The sequence below is a fragment of the Phaseolus vulgaris genome, chromosome 2 (genome assembly GCF_000499845.2).
Source record: "Phaseolus vulgaris cultivar G19833 chromosome 2, P. vulgaris v2.0, whole genome shotgun sequence".
Lineage (NCBI taxonomy): Eukaryota > Viridiplantae > Streptophyta > Magnoliopsida > Fabales > Fabaceae > Phaseolus > Phaseolus vulgaris.
The window spans coordinates 31,341,468-31,357,060 of record NC_023758.2 but is presented as its reverse complement, the minus strand read 5'-3'; the positions used below and the strand labels follow the sequence as shown (position 1 = coordinate 31,357,060).

Sequence of the window (15,593 nt, the reverse complement as noted above, 5' to 3'; positions counted from 1 at the left end):
GGAAGGTTAATCTACGAACTCATTTTCTTACACGCAAAGTTGAAATGATTGGGTGTCTAACTAGATGACTTCATCCAAGCTATAATTTTGGTCCCACATCAACCAACATGTATGGTTCTTCCCAATCGCATCTCTTAATAGGTTTTGCTCCAAATTTCATTATGTCATATCACCTTAGTAATATTTGATAACATACTAATCACCCCAATATTTTGTAACCAACTTGTTGGAAATTTCACAAGACCCAAAAACCTATAAATATAGATTTATTCTTCAGGGAATATACAGTCAATCTCATATATTCACTTAAATATTATTATATCTCTCTAAGTTCTTACTAATTTGATCATCACTCGATCTTCATCATCAAAGCTAAACAATCTTTAAACGAAGAGTTCAACTCACCTAAATAGCTCATTCATCTATCTCAGACGATTGCAACTCATTTTCGATAAAAACAAGAGAAAAAAAGTAGGTCAAATAAAAGAGTGTGCAAACTATAAATATACTTGTCATATTTCCTTTTATTTCATTTTTTAAAAGGTCTTTTTAGTAAAATATGTGATATTTTTTATTTGGACTAATTGTCCTATTCTTTGCATATTACAAAAACATTAAAAAATTGAATTAATTCATAATATATATATATTTTATTTTTTTTGACCTTTCTCAAAAAATAATTATAATCAAAAATATTTTCTAACTATTTTTTATCATTATAATAGTTATGCTTAGATTGTTATTTCTTTATTTTTTTTTTAAAAAAAAATCAATTTGATCCCATTTTCGGAATTTCATCCAAATAATAAGAAATCAATTTGAAACAAATATGAAAACTAATTAATATGACAATAAATCTGAATTTCTCTTGAAATAATTTTATTCATTAAATGATATAATTCTTATGTTGTCATGTAGTTACAAACATTATTCATTTAATAAACAATAAAATAAAATAAAAATCCTGTTCCTAAAACAAAAGTGGAGATGCGGGGTATCGATCCCCGTACCTCTCGCATGCTAAGCGAGCGCTCTACCATCTGAGCTACATCCCCAACCATGATGAATTTATTTGTATAATATACTACTACTAAAATAATATATTCTGGGTCACATCATTAAATATATTTATTCTTGGAAATTAATGTTTACTTGATGGAATCTTATTTCTTGACAAAGTGTTAGGAAATGAATTTACATGTATTAATAAATTAGATTTTGAAAAATAATCTATATTGGACTCCAACAAATTTATTCAAATTAATATTCATACTTTTTAGTATATGTAAATTACATAAAAAAGTTTTTTTTTTTATTTGCAGTGCTTCGTATCTCAAGGTATTAAACTGATAGTAAACACATTTTTGTTTACATTTAAAATAATTGGTTACTAAAGTTTTTCATAAAAATACATTAAGTTTTGAATTATAAAATAAGTAATTACATTAGGTAGGATCATAGTAATCAGAAATTATATATTATATATAGTTTTTAAAATTTATTATTAAATACAATATAAAACAAATAAAAATTCTATGGACGAGGCCTTTATACATCATAATCAGAATTTTTTTACGTAAAGTCTATTAGTTTTCTTTTGATCCTTTAACTTTAAAAATTGAGTATTTTGTCATTTAATTTTCTAGTGAATTAAAATGATGACATAATGAAAAATAATAATTGTGTTATTTTTAAGTTAACTAAATAACTAGACTGACTCAAATTTGAAAGCAAAAAGCCTAAATTATTTTAAAAAATATTATATTATTGTTTAATTATAACCTAGATTCTTTTATATCAGAATTTCATTAACTATTTTTTAAATAAATATATTCTTTAGTTCAAAAAATATTAAAACTGATACATAAAATAAACTTAATTTTAACAAATTGAGGTTGTTGGGGTTTAATATTTGTAATCTATTTTTTAGACATCTATAATCTTATTTTATCTCTCTCTTTTATCATATTATATAATTAATAATAACTATTTTTTTTATCACGAAGTATCATATAAGATGTTGGTCTATAATTTTGTTCTCCAAAATATGAATTCGAACAGAAGAGTGGTGGGCTTGGGCTTCCCATTGTGCTTTGCGGTTTTGGGCAAAACATGCACGTCAATCTATGCAAGGAGCTACTTTCTACACCCCCATATATAAATGTTAAATGACGACTTTACCCATATGGAAATAACTGGTGGCCGTGATTGTTTTGTTTGTTGGCTGTTGGTGATGGCTAATTGCGTATTCCAAAATACTGAATTGAAAATATAAAATTTATATTTTCAATTTTATGTTTTATACATTTTGTTACTTTCAATTGTATTATAAAATGTATCAGTTCTATTATTTATAAATTTAATTTTAAAAAAAATATTAGAGGAAAAAGGATTTTGTTTATAATATATTTCACAATATACCATTCATAATGCATTAATTCATAATGCACTAATGTTTTTTGAATGAAGTATATATTATAAAAGATACTTTTTTTTGTTTTAGATTGTGTAATTCAAATAATATTAATATTATATATTGTATATTTCAGATTTAACAATCTACTGAAATATGTAATTTAGAATACATTTTTTAAAAACAAATTTATTGTTCCACACTTTATAGAGGTGTTGGTTTACAGTTGCATAATAATACAATGCCATAAAAAATCATTTAACTCGATACCAAAATAATTATTTGCTTTTTTCATTAAAAAATTGTTCAACTACTCAAATCTATAATATAAGTGAATAAAAGTAAATCATTTTGTGCCAACGGTAACAATTTTTGAAAAATTATTTATTTTTTATACATTTTGATGCAATGTCGTTACTAAAAAAGGTATACACAAGAAAAAAAATGAAAAAGTTATATATTCCAAGATAATGTTAATATATAATATTTACTCAAAAAATAAGAGATTATAATATTCTATGATACCCATCGTCTGCGCCGTAGAAATTTATATTAATAAAATATATCATAAAACAATTGTATAAACAGACAAAGAGATAAGCTTCTAGTCTTATTATATACCGTCCATTTAGTCTTATTATAAGAACACATATTCTAAAGAGATGGGTGATCACTTTTAAAAAATATTTTATATAGTTCTATACAATATTAAATTTCATTTTTCGTTTGTCTCTATTGAATACTATGAATAATTGCTATTTTATTAATAAATAATGACTAAAGAATTTTAAAATTTATTAATAATAAAGACAAACTGAATACATGAAAAATATATTTAAAAAATAATCAACAAATTAATTGAACTCATTAATTGTTTTTATTGATATATGTATTTACGTTAAAAACACCTTATACTTATACCTACACACTATATCTAATAAGTGAAACAAAAATGAGTAGCAAAGCAAGCATTTAGTGTTGCAGAGTTGATAGAAGATGGTGACATGGGAGACCTTACTGCAGAACCTGAACCAAGAGCCGTTTCAAGTGCCTCAAAGAACACCCTATTATTGCTTTTTGTCTTTTCAACCCTTTATCCTATCAGAATCACACTTGTAGATAAGTTTCCACTTTGCAGTGTCATTCATCATCAATACCAATAGTAACTGCATCACACTGCTACATATTAGTTAGTTGTTTTTCCCACTTCGAAATGTCTTCTGATATATAATTATATATTTCTCCAAGAACAAAAAGTGTACTACATATGCCTAATCACTGACAAGGACATTGTACTAAGGTGGAGACCAGATGTGCCTGCATCTTGTCCATCCAATAATAACACACTACCCAGTTTCATTTCAGTGCTTCAAGTCACTGCATTACCCATCTTCATTATATGAAGTTTATTTCTTCAAACACAAATAAGCCATATTATTAATTATAGGAGGATTTTGCTCTTTTGGTTTGTTGGTTTGTAATTAGGTAATGAGATTTGGTAATAGCACAAGAGTTAAGATATTTTTGAAATATTTTTTTTTTTATAGAAAAAAATAGAAAGTTGTAAAGTAATCCATACATTAAATTATTATAGACATGTCACTAGATATATGCAACCTATTTTTCTTTTTTATATATATCTATAGTTCAACTCTCATTGAAACTTATTAAAAGAAATATCATAAAAAGGTCCTGTTTTATTAAATTAGTATAATTTGAAAGGTTAATTTATTAAAAAATATAAAAAATAAGTAAATAATATTAAAATAACATAATTTTAATCTTTTAAAATAAAATTGTGTCAAGTAATTTGATTATACTAAGATTATATTATATTGACATGAATTCAGTTCAAATATACTAAAATTGTATTACTTTAATATGATTTAGTTTTTAAAAAGTTAAAATTATTTTAACTTGACATGATTTAATTTTTAAAAAGTTAAAATTATGTTGGATTTTCAGTAAGAACTTAATAATTTATCTATTTTAAAAAATTTAAATTTTGCATGTTTCCGTAAATAATATATTAAATTACACTAATTTAGTAAAAAGAGTAACTAAATTAAAAAATATCACGGCATAGTAAAGTATTAAACATCGAATTAAAATTTGGTAGTATATGATTAGAGTTGAAGTTAAAAAAGGGAAGTGGGGGCTGGAAGTAACTAGAATGAATAAATGATGATGAGTTCGAAAGTGATAACCTGCTAATATTAATTAATTGGGCAATAATCCTAGCTTAGTAGCTAGCGAGCTCAATCTCTAGCTCCGTGAAAAGATTCCACTTTTTAATTTTTTTCATCCACAAACAAAACGTGCACAAGTAATGCATTAATTATTCTACATAATTAAAAAATATGATATTATAAATTTTACTATATACTTATTTTTAAAATAAAACATCTAACATACATTTAGTTTGCAAACCTTTAGATCAAATTGAAATCCTCACCCAAACACATCTATGTTTGGGTTATAATTCAATTCTCCTAAACATATTTCATACAAGGTTGATATTTGTTGTATTTCTTGTCTTGCTCCAAATATACTTATGAAAATCTTCTAATGACAATTAAACATGGTAAAAGTTTTTGAAATTTCTATGACTTAAAGGCGTTTGCTTACATCGTGTTTGTTTTAACGTAAATATTATAAGACGATGATGAAAAAATTCGAATCACTTTTGTTTAGATCAAGAGTACTTAATATTAATTATAAAAATAAAAATAAAAATAAAAATAAATATTATTTTTTAAATTTGATATAAAATTAATTTTTATAATTATAAATATTATTTTTTAAATTTGATATAAAATTAATTTTTATAATTATAAATATTTAAATATTATTTATTTTTATTTAATAATTTTTTATATATAGATAATGTTAATAATTCGTATTTTTTAACCGACATATCCGATACTATAATAGATTATGGGTCCCTCTTGATATTAAATGATGACTCATGGTCACACGTCTGATCTTCAATCAACATTGATCAGCAAGTTAGTGGCAAATGGAAATCACATGGCTCTCTCAAGACGATAAAACCTTACTGGAATTCTTCAAAGTGTTGCTCAGCAACAAAGCTTCTCTCCAGTGGAAACTAGAAGTCCAAATGGTCGGTTACCCAGATGGTCTAGTGGTCTCTCAGTGAAAAGCAATACTCACGTCACATTACAAGTTAAGAGCGTTAATCCCGATTAGGGGTTATAAAGTGTAATCAAATGTTCATTGGGGTCTGCCTTAATCCTTCTTATCGGATGAAGTCTACTAGAATAGTATAAATAAGAGGGGTTTCTCACGGTGAAAGTTAATGTTATTTTGAGATTTGAACTAGACACTACAAAAAAAATTATGAAATAGAAACCAATTTTAGAGACAAAAAATAATTAGTTGCTATAGTGACTAAATTAGAGACCATTTTAAGGACTAAATAAATTTTTAGTTTCTAAATTAGTTTCTATTATTGTTAAATGGTTTCTAAATTGGTATCTAATTAGTAACTAAGGTTTTTGCTACCAAATTTAGAATCTAAATAATTGGTAGTTAAAACCTTGGTAGCTAATTAGATACCAATTTAGAAACTATTTCACAATAATAGAAACTAATTTAGAAACTATTTTTTTTTAGTTTCTAAAATTGTCTCTAATTTAGTTACTATTGTAACTAATTATTTTTCTCTGTAAATATTGGTTTCTATTTTATGATTTTCTTGTAGTGAGATCACTTAAATTAACTTTATCTAACTTGAACGTCGGAGTGTATCTTTACAGGTACCACATCCTCTCGAACTTCCAAGAAGAACGATCAGAGTTTAAGAGAAGACAAGAATAATTCGGTAACTGCGATTGCGCTCCGACGCTCAAGTCATCAATGTTTCCAAGTGAGAATTCTCTGATAGTATGAAAACGTACCTTTTTTCCCCCTCAGACGTCTCTTTTAGTAGGTTGACTTGGGTCTTGGTCCTGTGGGCCAGGGAGTGGTCCAGAGGATGTGCTTCGACTTAGTCAATGGTCGTTGTAACTGCTTTCCACTTCACGCGAAACAATCGTAGTGGATTTAATTAGATTTAATCGACGTAAACCACCCGGTCGTTCGACGCCAACCGGTACACTTGCCCCCCAGGCTCGAGGGCATGGATGACCGAAGAGTCGTATAAGACGCATGAAACTTTTGGGGTGGTGCTCGCTAGTTGGCATTATTAAATGCGTGGCAGAGATGTGACGCATGGCAGGGTTGCGATTTCGAGAGGCTGTCCCATCGTGATGCTTTTAACGGCGAGGATTGCGTGTCGTTTCATTTGCCGAATGCGTTTAGCCGTTGGATTGGGTTTGATTTGACGGTGCTGGACGAGTGTTGGGGTTTTCTTCTTTCACTTCTCACCCTATAAATACTGCTTCATTTGAACTTTTGAGGGTTTCTAAATTTCACTTGCTCTTAGTCTTACATTGCTTGTTCCGATAGCCGAGTGCTGAGTTTGTTGCCCGTGTCATTTTCTTCATTCAAGGTTAGTCATGCCTTCTTCTATAGAGTCTTCGAATGTTGTAGATTCGTCGATGACCCGTACTGCTTCTAGCGGTGCGAGTCAGTCGTCGGACGGCCCAAGCTATGATTGGGTTGATCCGTCTGTCCTCCAAATCCCTAGTAAAATAAAGTCTTCGGACGACTTAGATGAGTTTCTTGCTGTCCATAAGAATTTTCTAGCACCAGATTGTTCGACCGAGGCGTTGGGTGTTGATATATGTGGTGTGACCGACCGTGTCTGTCACGGTCGGGAGAATGCTCCTCATGACTTTTTCTTTGTGTATAGTACTTTCTTTTCCCACTTGCATATGAGTTTTCCCTTTGATGACTTCACTGTGAATGTTCTTAAGATTTTGAATGTTGCACCGACCCAGCTGCACCCTAATTCGTGGGCCATTTTACAAGCCTTTCGAATTATCTGCAAAATATTTGGCCTCACGCCGACCGCCGAATCATTTTTATACTATTACAACACTTACCCGAGTACCCCGGTAGGTTGGTTGTCGTTGTCTAGTCGTCCGGGGAATGTACGTTTTGCCGCTTTTACTACTTCTTATAAGAACTTTAAGGATTACTTTTTTAAAGTGTTTGTCGAACCGGACGGCCGGGACCTATTTTATAACGCCGATGGGAGCACAAAATTTCCATTCCATTGGACAGAGAAGCCCACCTCCCTTGACCATCGGTTTTGGGAATCTTTGTCTCCCATCGACCAAGAAATTTTGATGGTTGTGAATCAACTACTGTGTAGACTTCCTACGCGGGAACTGATAGCCCTTTACGGGTCGTCCAAGCAGTGGGCGGACCTAAATGGTGAGCACCTTCTTCTTTCGGTCGTTCAATATTGTTGTGAGCATGGATCCAAGTTTGAAAAAAATACATGAATAGTTTGAAAAGGCAGGCAAACAAAAGTAAGATAGCCACCATCGCTGGGATTGTGCCACGACCGATCGAGCAGGAGGTCGTTCCGGTCGAAGTTGTGGCCGCTCCCGTTCAAGGTAAGAAAAGGGGGCGACCGGCCAAGGCACCCCGCAATGACGCTCGATCTTCATTGGGCAGTCCTACTAGTATGTTGGGGTCGTCCGTGAGGGTGGCCCCTACCATGCAATTTGACTTGCGCCCCGAGGACGAGGATACCTTAGCAGCCATCCCCACCTTGGATTTAATTGAAGAAATGGTCGAGCTGCAGTGTCGCGCGACCGTGGTGGGTAGGGCCATCGGGGATGAGTTAAAGAGAGTGAAGACGGTGTCGATTCCCAAATTGAAGTCGCAACTTAGTGAATCGACTGTTTCATTGAAGGATGCTCTGAAGGCTGTGGGCGAGGCCCGGAACGATGCTCGGTTGGCTAGGGAAGAGCAAGAGACCTTGAAGGTTACACTGAATGAGGTGACGGCCGGACGAGCCGAAGCTATTAAAGAACAAGAAAAATTGGCTACTGAGAAGGAATCTCTCCTTGCCCGAGTTGAACAACTACAAGGGTTCATGCTAAGCATCAACGAACAGTCCTTCAGACAAGGCGTTCGACAGGTTGCCTTTTTTCATGGGGTGTCGTCCGACGATGAGCGGTACGACTCGAACATGGATGTTGTGGATGGCCGTCTGATGCCCCTCGGAGATGAGGAGGCCGAAGAGAATGATCAAACCATCCATCCTGTAGCTGAGATGTCCCGTGGAAATGACGTTATACAGTCGGAAGAGTCGGTGCAACCGGATGATACCCTTGACATCGTTTGATATTTCCATTACCTGGGCCCGGGGTGTGGGCTAAAGACAATTAGGGTTTAGGGTTTAGGGTTTACAAATGGCCAGGGGGATAGGATGTAGTGCAGGTGTTTTGGTTTTTGGTGTGATAAGGTGTCGAACTCCTGACACTTCACACATTTTTGAACGTATTCGGTGCAGTCTCCCTGCACGGTCGGCCAGTAGTATTCAGCTCTTAAAATTTTGGCGGACATAGTTCGTGCTCTTGAATGGGTTCCGCATATCCCTTCGTGTAACTCGGTCATCACATAGGTGACTTGTTCTGGACTAGGGCATTTTAGGAGGGGACGGGAGTACCCTCTCCTGTAAAGATCTTGGTCAATGAGTATGTATCGGGCGACTTGTAGTTTCATTGTTTTCTCCAAGTGTGGATCGCATACACCATCGGTAAGATATTGTTTTATGGGAGTCATCCAGTTAGGTTGAGTGTCGGTCGCCATGCATTCTTCGGTACCAACACTTGGTTTAGCAAGGGTCACGTGTATGACCGACCGGTGGACACCTTTCTTTTTTAGGGTAGCCAATCTTGATAGAGCGTCCGCCCGAGTGTTATTTTCCCTCCGTACGTGTTGGAACGAGATTTCTTTGAACCTGCTTACAAGATTTTTCACAAAATGAAAATATTGTTGAAGTAATGTTTCCCTTACCTCATACTCCCCTGTGAGTTGTCCGACGACTAGACGGGAGTCGCTCTTACAAGTTATATTTGTTATCTCTAACTCGATCGCCAGATGTAGACCTGTGATTATAGCCTCATACTCGGCCTGATTATTAGTAGTTTTAAATTCAAACTTCATGGCTTGTTCGATAACAATCTCTCTTGGTCCTTCAAGTACAACTCTCGCCCCGGACGAACGACTGTTCGATGATCCATCTACATATAGTGTCCACCGGGGCATTTCTTTGGTCGGATAGGGAATGAGTTCTGCTGTGAAGTCAACAAGGGCTTGGGACTTGATGGCCCCCCTAGGTTGGTATTCGATATGGAATTCTGACAGCTCGACTGCCCAACCTATCATTCGTCCGGCCAGGTAAGGCTTGGTGAGAATCTTCATAATGGGATAGTTAGTCTTAACTATAACCTTGTGATTCTGGAAGTACATCCGCATCCGTCGTGCGGTAATGACTAAAGCTAAGGCAACTTTTTCGACAATTTGGTACCTGGTCTCCGCGTCGTGCAAGACTTGGCTGACGAAATACACCGGTCGTTCCTCCGCTTCAATTTCTTGTACTAGAACGGAACTCACTGCTTCATTGGAGACAACGAGGTAGACCACAATGGGCTCTCGTGCGTTCGGTTTCTGGATGACTAGTGGGGATGCCAGAAATGTTTTTAGCTGTTGGAAATTCTGTTCGCATTCAACTGTCCATTCAAACTTAGTCGTTTTCTTCAAAAGTTTTATAATGGGTCTCGTTCGTTCGGCAAACTTAGGTACGAATCGAGATAACGATGTAAGAAGACCGACTAGTCTCTGAATCTCTTTGAGTCCGCTGGGACTTCTCATTTCAGTGATTGCCTTGCATTTTTCTGGATTAGCCTCTATGCCTCGATGGGTGAGCATGAAGCCCAAGAATTTCCCACCTTTTACGCCGAACACACACTTTTTCGGGTTCAAACGCATGCGGTATTGACGCAAGGCTTGGAAAACTTCTTTTAAGTCAGAAATATGTTGCTCGCAAGAATCTGATTTGACGACAATGTCATCAACATATACCTCCACGTTCCGACCGATCATGTCGTGGAACACGTGATCCATAAGTCACTGGTATGTGGCTCCGGCATTCTTGAGACCGAACGGCATGACTTCATAGAAGAAATTATCGGAATCCGTTCTAAATGCGGTCTTCTCTCGATCACGGTGGTACATTTGTATTTGGTTATAACCCGAATAAGCATTAAGGAAACTTAGGATTTGATGACCGACCGCACCGTCGACCAGTCAGTCGATTGTAGGTAAGGGATACGAGTCCTTTGGGCATGCTTTGTTAAGGTCTGTATAATCTACACACATTCTCCATTTTCCATTCGCCTTTTTTACCATCACCACATTGGCTAACCACGTTGTGTAGTGGGCCTTCTGAATAAAACCAGCTTGAACTAGCTTGTCTGTTTCCTCCCGTGCGGCTTTGCGTCGTTCTTCACCTAGTTTCCTTTTCTTTTGAGCGATCGGCCTGTCCTCTTTATAGACAGATAACCGATGGGTGATAACATCTGATTTTACCCCTGGCATGTCTGCAGCGGTCCAAGCAAAAAGGTCAGCATTTTTTGTTAACGTCTTATCGATCACCTCTCGGTCGTCCGGCTTGAGAGATGTCCCCATGTGTGTCTTGCGATCTTTGTCACGGAGGAATATGGGTTGAAGATCTTCCCCTGCTTCCATCCGGGGATCATCCAGCCGAGGATCCATATCAACTAAAGCGACTAAGTGTCTTCTAGATTCTCTTCCTTTAGAACGTCTTTCTGGTGACCGGCCTCTTCGCTCTGTGGTTCGGTCGGCCGACGTGGTATAAAGCCTTCGGGTTGGCTCCACCTTCAGGCTAGCTACATAGCACTCTCGTGCTATCTTCTGATCTACATGTACGGTTGCTATATCTCCATTGACCGAGGGGAACTTCATAGCTAAATGAGGGGTTGAGACAATGGCCTTCAGCCTATTGATAGATGGACGACCGAGCAAAATATTGTACGATGTGTTGGCGTTGACGAGTAGGTATCGTATGTTGATGGTCTTACTGAGGTAGTCGTCGTCGAATATAGTGTATAAATCGATAAATCCTCTCGTATCTACACTTTCTCCTGAGAAACCGACTATCTGTTCGTTGTAGGGTTGTATCTCTGCCTCTGGGATCTTCATCTTCTTAAATGTTTCCCAGTAAAGGATGTCGACCGAGCTACCTTGATCTACTAAGACTTTTGCGATTGCGAATTTATCTATCTCCACAGTTATTACCATGGGGTCATCTTGAGATGGATCAATTGCTGTGAAATCATCGTCGGTGAAAGTGATTGGTGGTATGTGCGGTCGGCGTTGTGTGGAGGTCGAATGAACGGATTGAACTGCTCTTAAATGTTTCTTCCTTGCTGAATTAGAACATCCTCCACCTGCAAAACCACCTGCAATGTAGTTAATCTCTTGAGGGGGCTGGCCGAGTGGTACCGGTCCAGCGATTGTATTGATGACCGCGCGAACTTTCTGTTTAGTTCGACTCCTACGCTCAGGACTTTCACTTTTAGGTTTCGTTCGTCTAACCGGACTTTCGCTTCTTTTCCTTCTGTTTGAACGATAGTGATTGTCGCAGGTTCAGTTGTCTCTTCGTCTCGAACGTTCTCAGGGATCATGATCACGCTGGGGTGACCTGGATGCAGTAACGGTAGTTTTCACGAACTTGCGGAGATGACCGGCCTGGACGAGCTCTTCAATTTTATCTTTCAGTGCTTGGCATCCTTCGATCGTGTAGCCGTAGTTACGATGGTACTGGTAACGTATACTGGTATCGGCATTGGGAGGGGTTTGCGACTGCTTTAGTGCCGGAATCAATTCAATCTGTAGTGCTTCGTCTAGAACCTTACCCCTTGGTACAATCAAGGGGGTGTAGTTGTGGAAGCGGGGACCCCTATTGGGGCGATACCGATCTCGGTCGGTCGACACTATAGGGGGACGAATCCCTTTGCTCCTGTCCGTGTTTTCAACATGCGTCTTTCGATGATAATCAATGTGTTCTTCTATCTGCATGAACTTTGTCGCTCTTGTTCTTAATTCATCCATATTGCACGGGGGCCGTTTGATAAGACTTTCAGTGAACCTTCCAGGCAGTATGGCTGAGACCAAATGATGCATGGCTATGTCTGGATTAAGGTTACGAATGCTCATACACACTTTGCTAAATCTGTCCATAAATGTTCTTAAAGATTCTCCCCTTTCTTGTTTGACATTAAGGAGGGACATGGAGGATGTCCGATGAGGTCTACTTGTGGCATACTGTGTAGTGAATTTCAATTCTAAAGCGTCGAAGCTTGTAATGGAATTGGGTGGAAGGTCAGAGAACCATCCGAGGGGGCCTTCCCTGAGAGAGGTGGGGAAGACTTTACACCACACCGTCCGATCAGTCGTGTAAAGGGTCATTTGAGTTATGAATATATTCAGATGTTCGTCCGGGTCTGTGGATCCGTCGTAAAGATTTATCGTTAGGCCTCTCCATTTGTCAGGGAGAGGGGTGGCTATGATATCATCGGTGAACGGATGGCCTCTCGGGTTTGCTACCCTGTTTGGGGTTACCTGCTTCACACTCTGATGGGTGTGCTGAACGAGTGATGTGGGAGGCATAGTTTGGGCTACTGTTTGGGCTATTGTCTTTGTTCCTGACTGATGTGGTGGTGGAGAAGGCGCACGCGAATGTCCTTCACGCTCAGATTGCTCGAGTCTCTCCATCAATCTTTTGTTCTGCTCTTTCAGCTGAGCTATCTCTTCCGCATGCCGCTGGCGTTCCTCTTCTTGTCTCTTCTTCTCTTCGTCTTGACGTAGTTGATCAGTGACTCCCTTCTGGAGCAACTCCTGCATCTGAACCTGGAGGGTTTGGAGTATCATCCTATGTTCTTCCGTGGCAGTATCATTGTTGTTGTTCGCCGTTGAACCCATCCTCGAGTGTTGGTACCTCTAGGTCTGGGAATAGTGATTACTCGGCCCCACGGTGGGCGCCAATTGTACCTGTATGGATATTGGGGACTGAGTAATGTTGATCCACGTCGATACAAGGTGTCTACTTCACTCTTGATTGTCCTATTCTTCAAGTCTCCTTCTTCTTTGCGTGCCTCGGTCGGCCGGTGGGGGTACCTGCGATTGCGCTCCGACGCTCAAGTCAGCGATGTTTCCAAGTGAGAATTCTCTGATAGTATGAAAACGTACCTTTTTTCCCCCTCAGACGTCTCTTTTAGTAGGTTGACTTGGGCCTTGGTCCTGTGGGCCAAGCAGTTGATGGTCAGAGACATGTTTAGTGGTTTCTGGGTCGTGCTTGATGGTGTCCTGAAAATTAGGGGAGTGGTCCAGAGGATGTACTTCGACTTAGTCAATGGTCGTTGTAACTGCTTTCCACTTTACGCGAAACAATCGTAGTGGATTTAATTATATTTAATTAGATTTAATTGACGTAAACCACCCGGTCGTTCGGCGCCGACCGGTACAAGTACCACACCCTCTCGAACTTCCAAGAAGAACGATCAGAGTTTAAGAGAAGACCAGAATAATTCGGTAAGGAATATTCGGTCTCGAAGAAATTGTAAGAATAATTATTATTATTGTTATTATATACAATTACATGTTTACGAATGCAAATTGCTTATTTGTTTTGAAGATAAAATTATAACGAATATTAAATTAAATACACTAGTTATGGCAATAGGAATACAATAGCATAGGATTATAATTCTTTCTAATTGGGGATACGATCGATGGAGTGGAGCTGTGTCATTGTCAGCAGTGCTCGAAAGCTTAACTATTTGAATTTGTTATATTGCAGTGCTCTCAGCTCAGATACATGGAAGTTACGAGTAGTACCATATACCTTTTTTCTTATAGCTAGTACCATATATAGCTAAAATCTATAGAAAATAACTTTTTTTGGGTTAGGTACTTGTTTTTCAATCTATCATCTCATCACCTTACTTCACACCACCCTTTTCCAATAAACCTTTTAATTATTCTGCACGTTTAGTATTCAATCTTATATTATGTGTAAGATGTCACTAGGTCTATACAATGTCTTTTGAACATTATTTTTATGAGAATTCATATTATCAACACATATTTAAACATATTTGTTCTATTATCGGATGACTGAATGGTCGAATAGTTGACAACTTCCTAATCTTTTTTAATTAAAATAAAATCCTACAAACGTTGATGATTTAATATTAAACTAATTTATCTACGAAACATGATTATGATATAATTTAACTTTCTTTTAGATTCTACGAGCTTATGATAGTAATGATCTAATTAAAATGTATAAATAGTAGAGATCGTCAAACATTATGTGTAACTTTTCAACTTTCACACATGCAGATTTGACTGATAATAACTTGAACGTCAGAGTATCTTTACAAATTTTTCCATAATCATTTAACGGAAACAGAAGGATTGACTGGAAAACCTCGAGACCTGAAGACTGAGAAAACCAAAATCAGAAGATAAATGAATCACACTAAAAGAATAATAGTAATTTTTAAATTTTCTAAATATGCAGTGGCCATGCTCATTTTCTTTTTCTATTCTACCAAATTAATATGGGTAATAGATTATACTTTAAAAAAAAACAAAATAATAGTAAATAAAACAAAATTATACTTTTAAATCGACATGAGAAAGTTAAAGAGTGTAATTAGAATGGGATTAAAATAATAGTTACGTTTTCGTGGAATTGCAACACCGTGGTACATGATTAGTGTTGGAAATACATGATTAAAAAAGAGGAGAAGGGAGAAAGTGCATGTACATACGTGGTCCTTTCCTGCATTCAGCGCACAGCACCTTGGTTTGTCTATTTTGTTTTCCTTTAAAAATTGAAGCATTCTGTGTTCCTCAGCAATCATGAAACGTGGTCTCACATGTGAAATTAAGAGCGAGGAAAAAGAAAATAGTGACGGCTCATAACCAAGTTGCATGTATTTGTGGTATATAGAAGATGTGTGCAAGTTGGTGTTAAGTGTCTCCTAGCCTTAATTTTTTGAATTGTGATGACTAAACTGAAGAGGCACAGAAAGATGTGAGTGAGAAGTTTTGGTGTATGGAATTTAGTTCTCACTAACACAGGCCCCTTTTCTTTACTTTAGCTAGTGGCAGGCAATTTCTGATAGGTAAACTCAAGGTTTTGGCTCCAATAACCTAATTCACT

The 15,593-nt window shown here is 36.5% G+C and overlaps 1 protein-coding gene and 1 non-coding gene across 2 annotated transcripts; both read right to left on the bottom strand.

Moving 5' to 3' along the window:
* Positions 1–982: 982 nt before the first annotated feature.
* Positions 983–1,055, bottom strand: TRNAA-AGC (transfer RNA alanine (anticodon AGC)). The gene has a single exon. It is a non-coding gene; the product is annotated as a tRNA-Ala (tRNA).
* A 9,590-nt stretch (positions 1,056–10,645) lies between these two features.
* On the bottom strand, positions 10,646–11,659 carry LOC137809362 (uncharacterized). Its single transcript, XM_068610485.1, has one exon. It carries the CDS (start codon positions 11,657–11,659, stop codon positions 10,646–10,648), a length of 1,014 nt encoding a protein of 337 aa, XP_068466586.1.
* Positions 11,660–15,593: the final 3,934 nt, after the last annotated feature.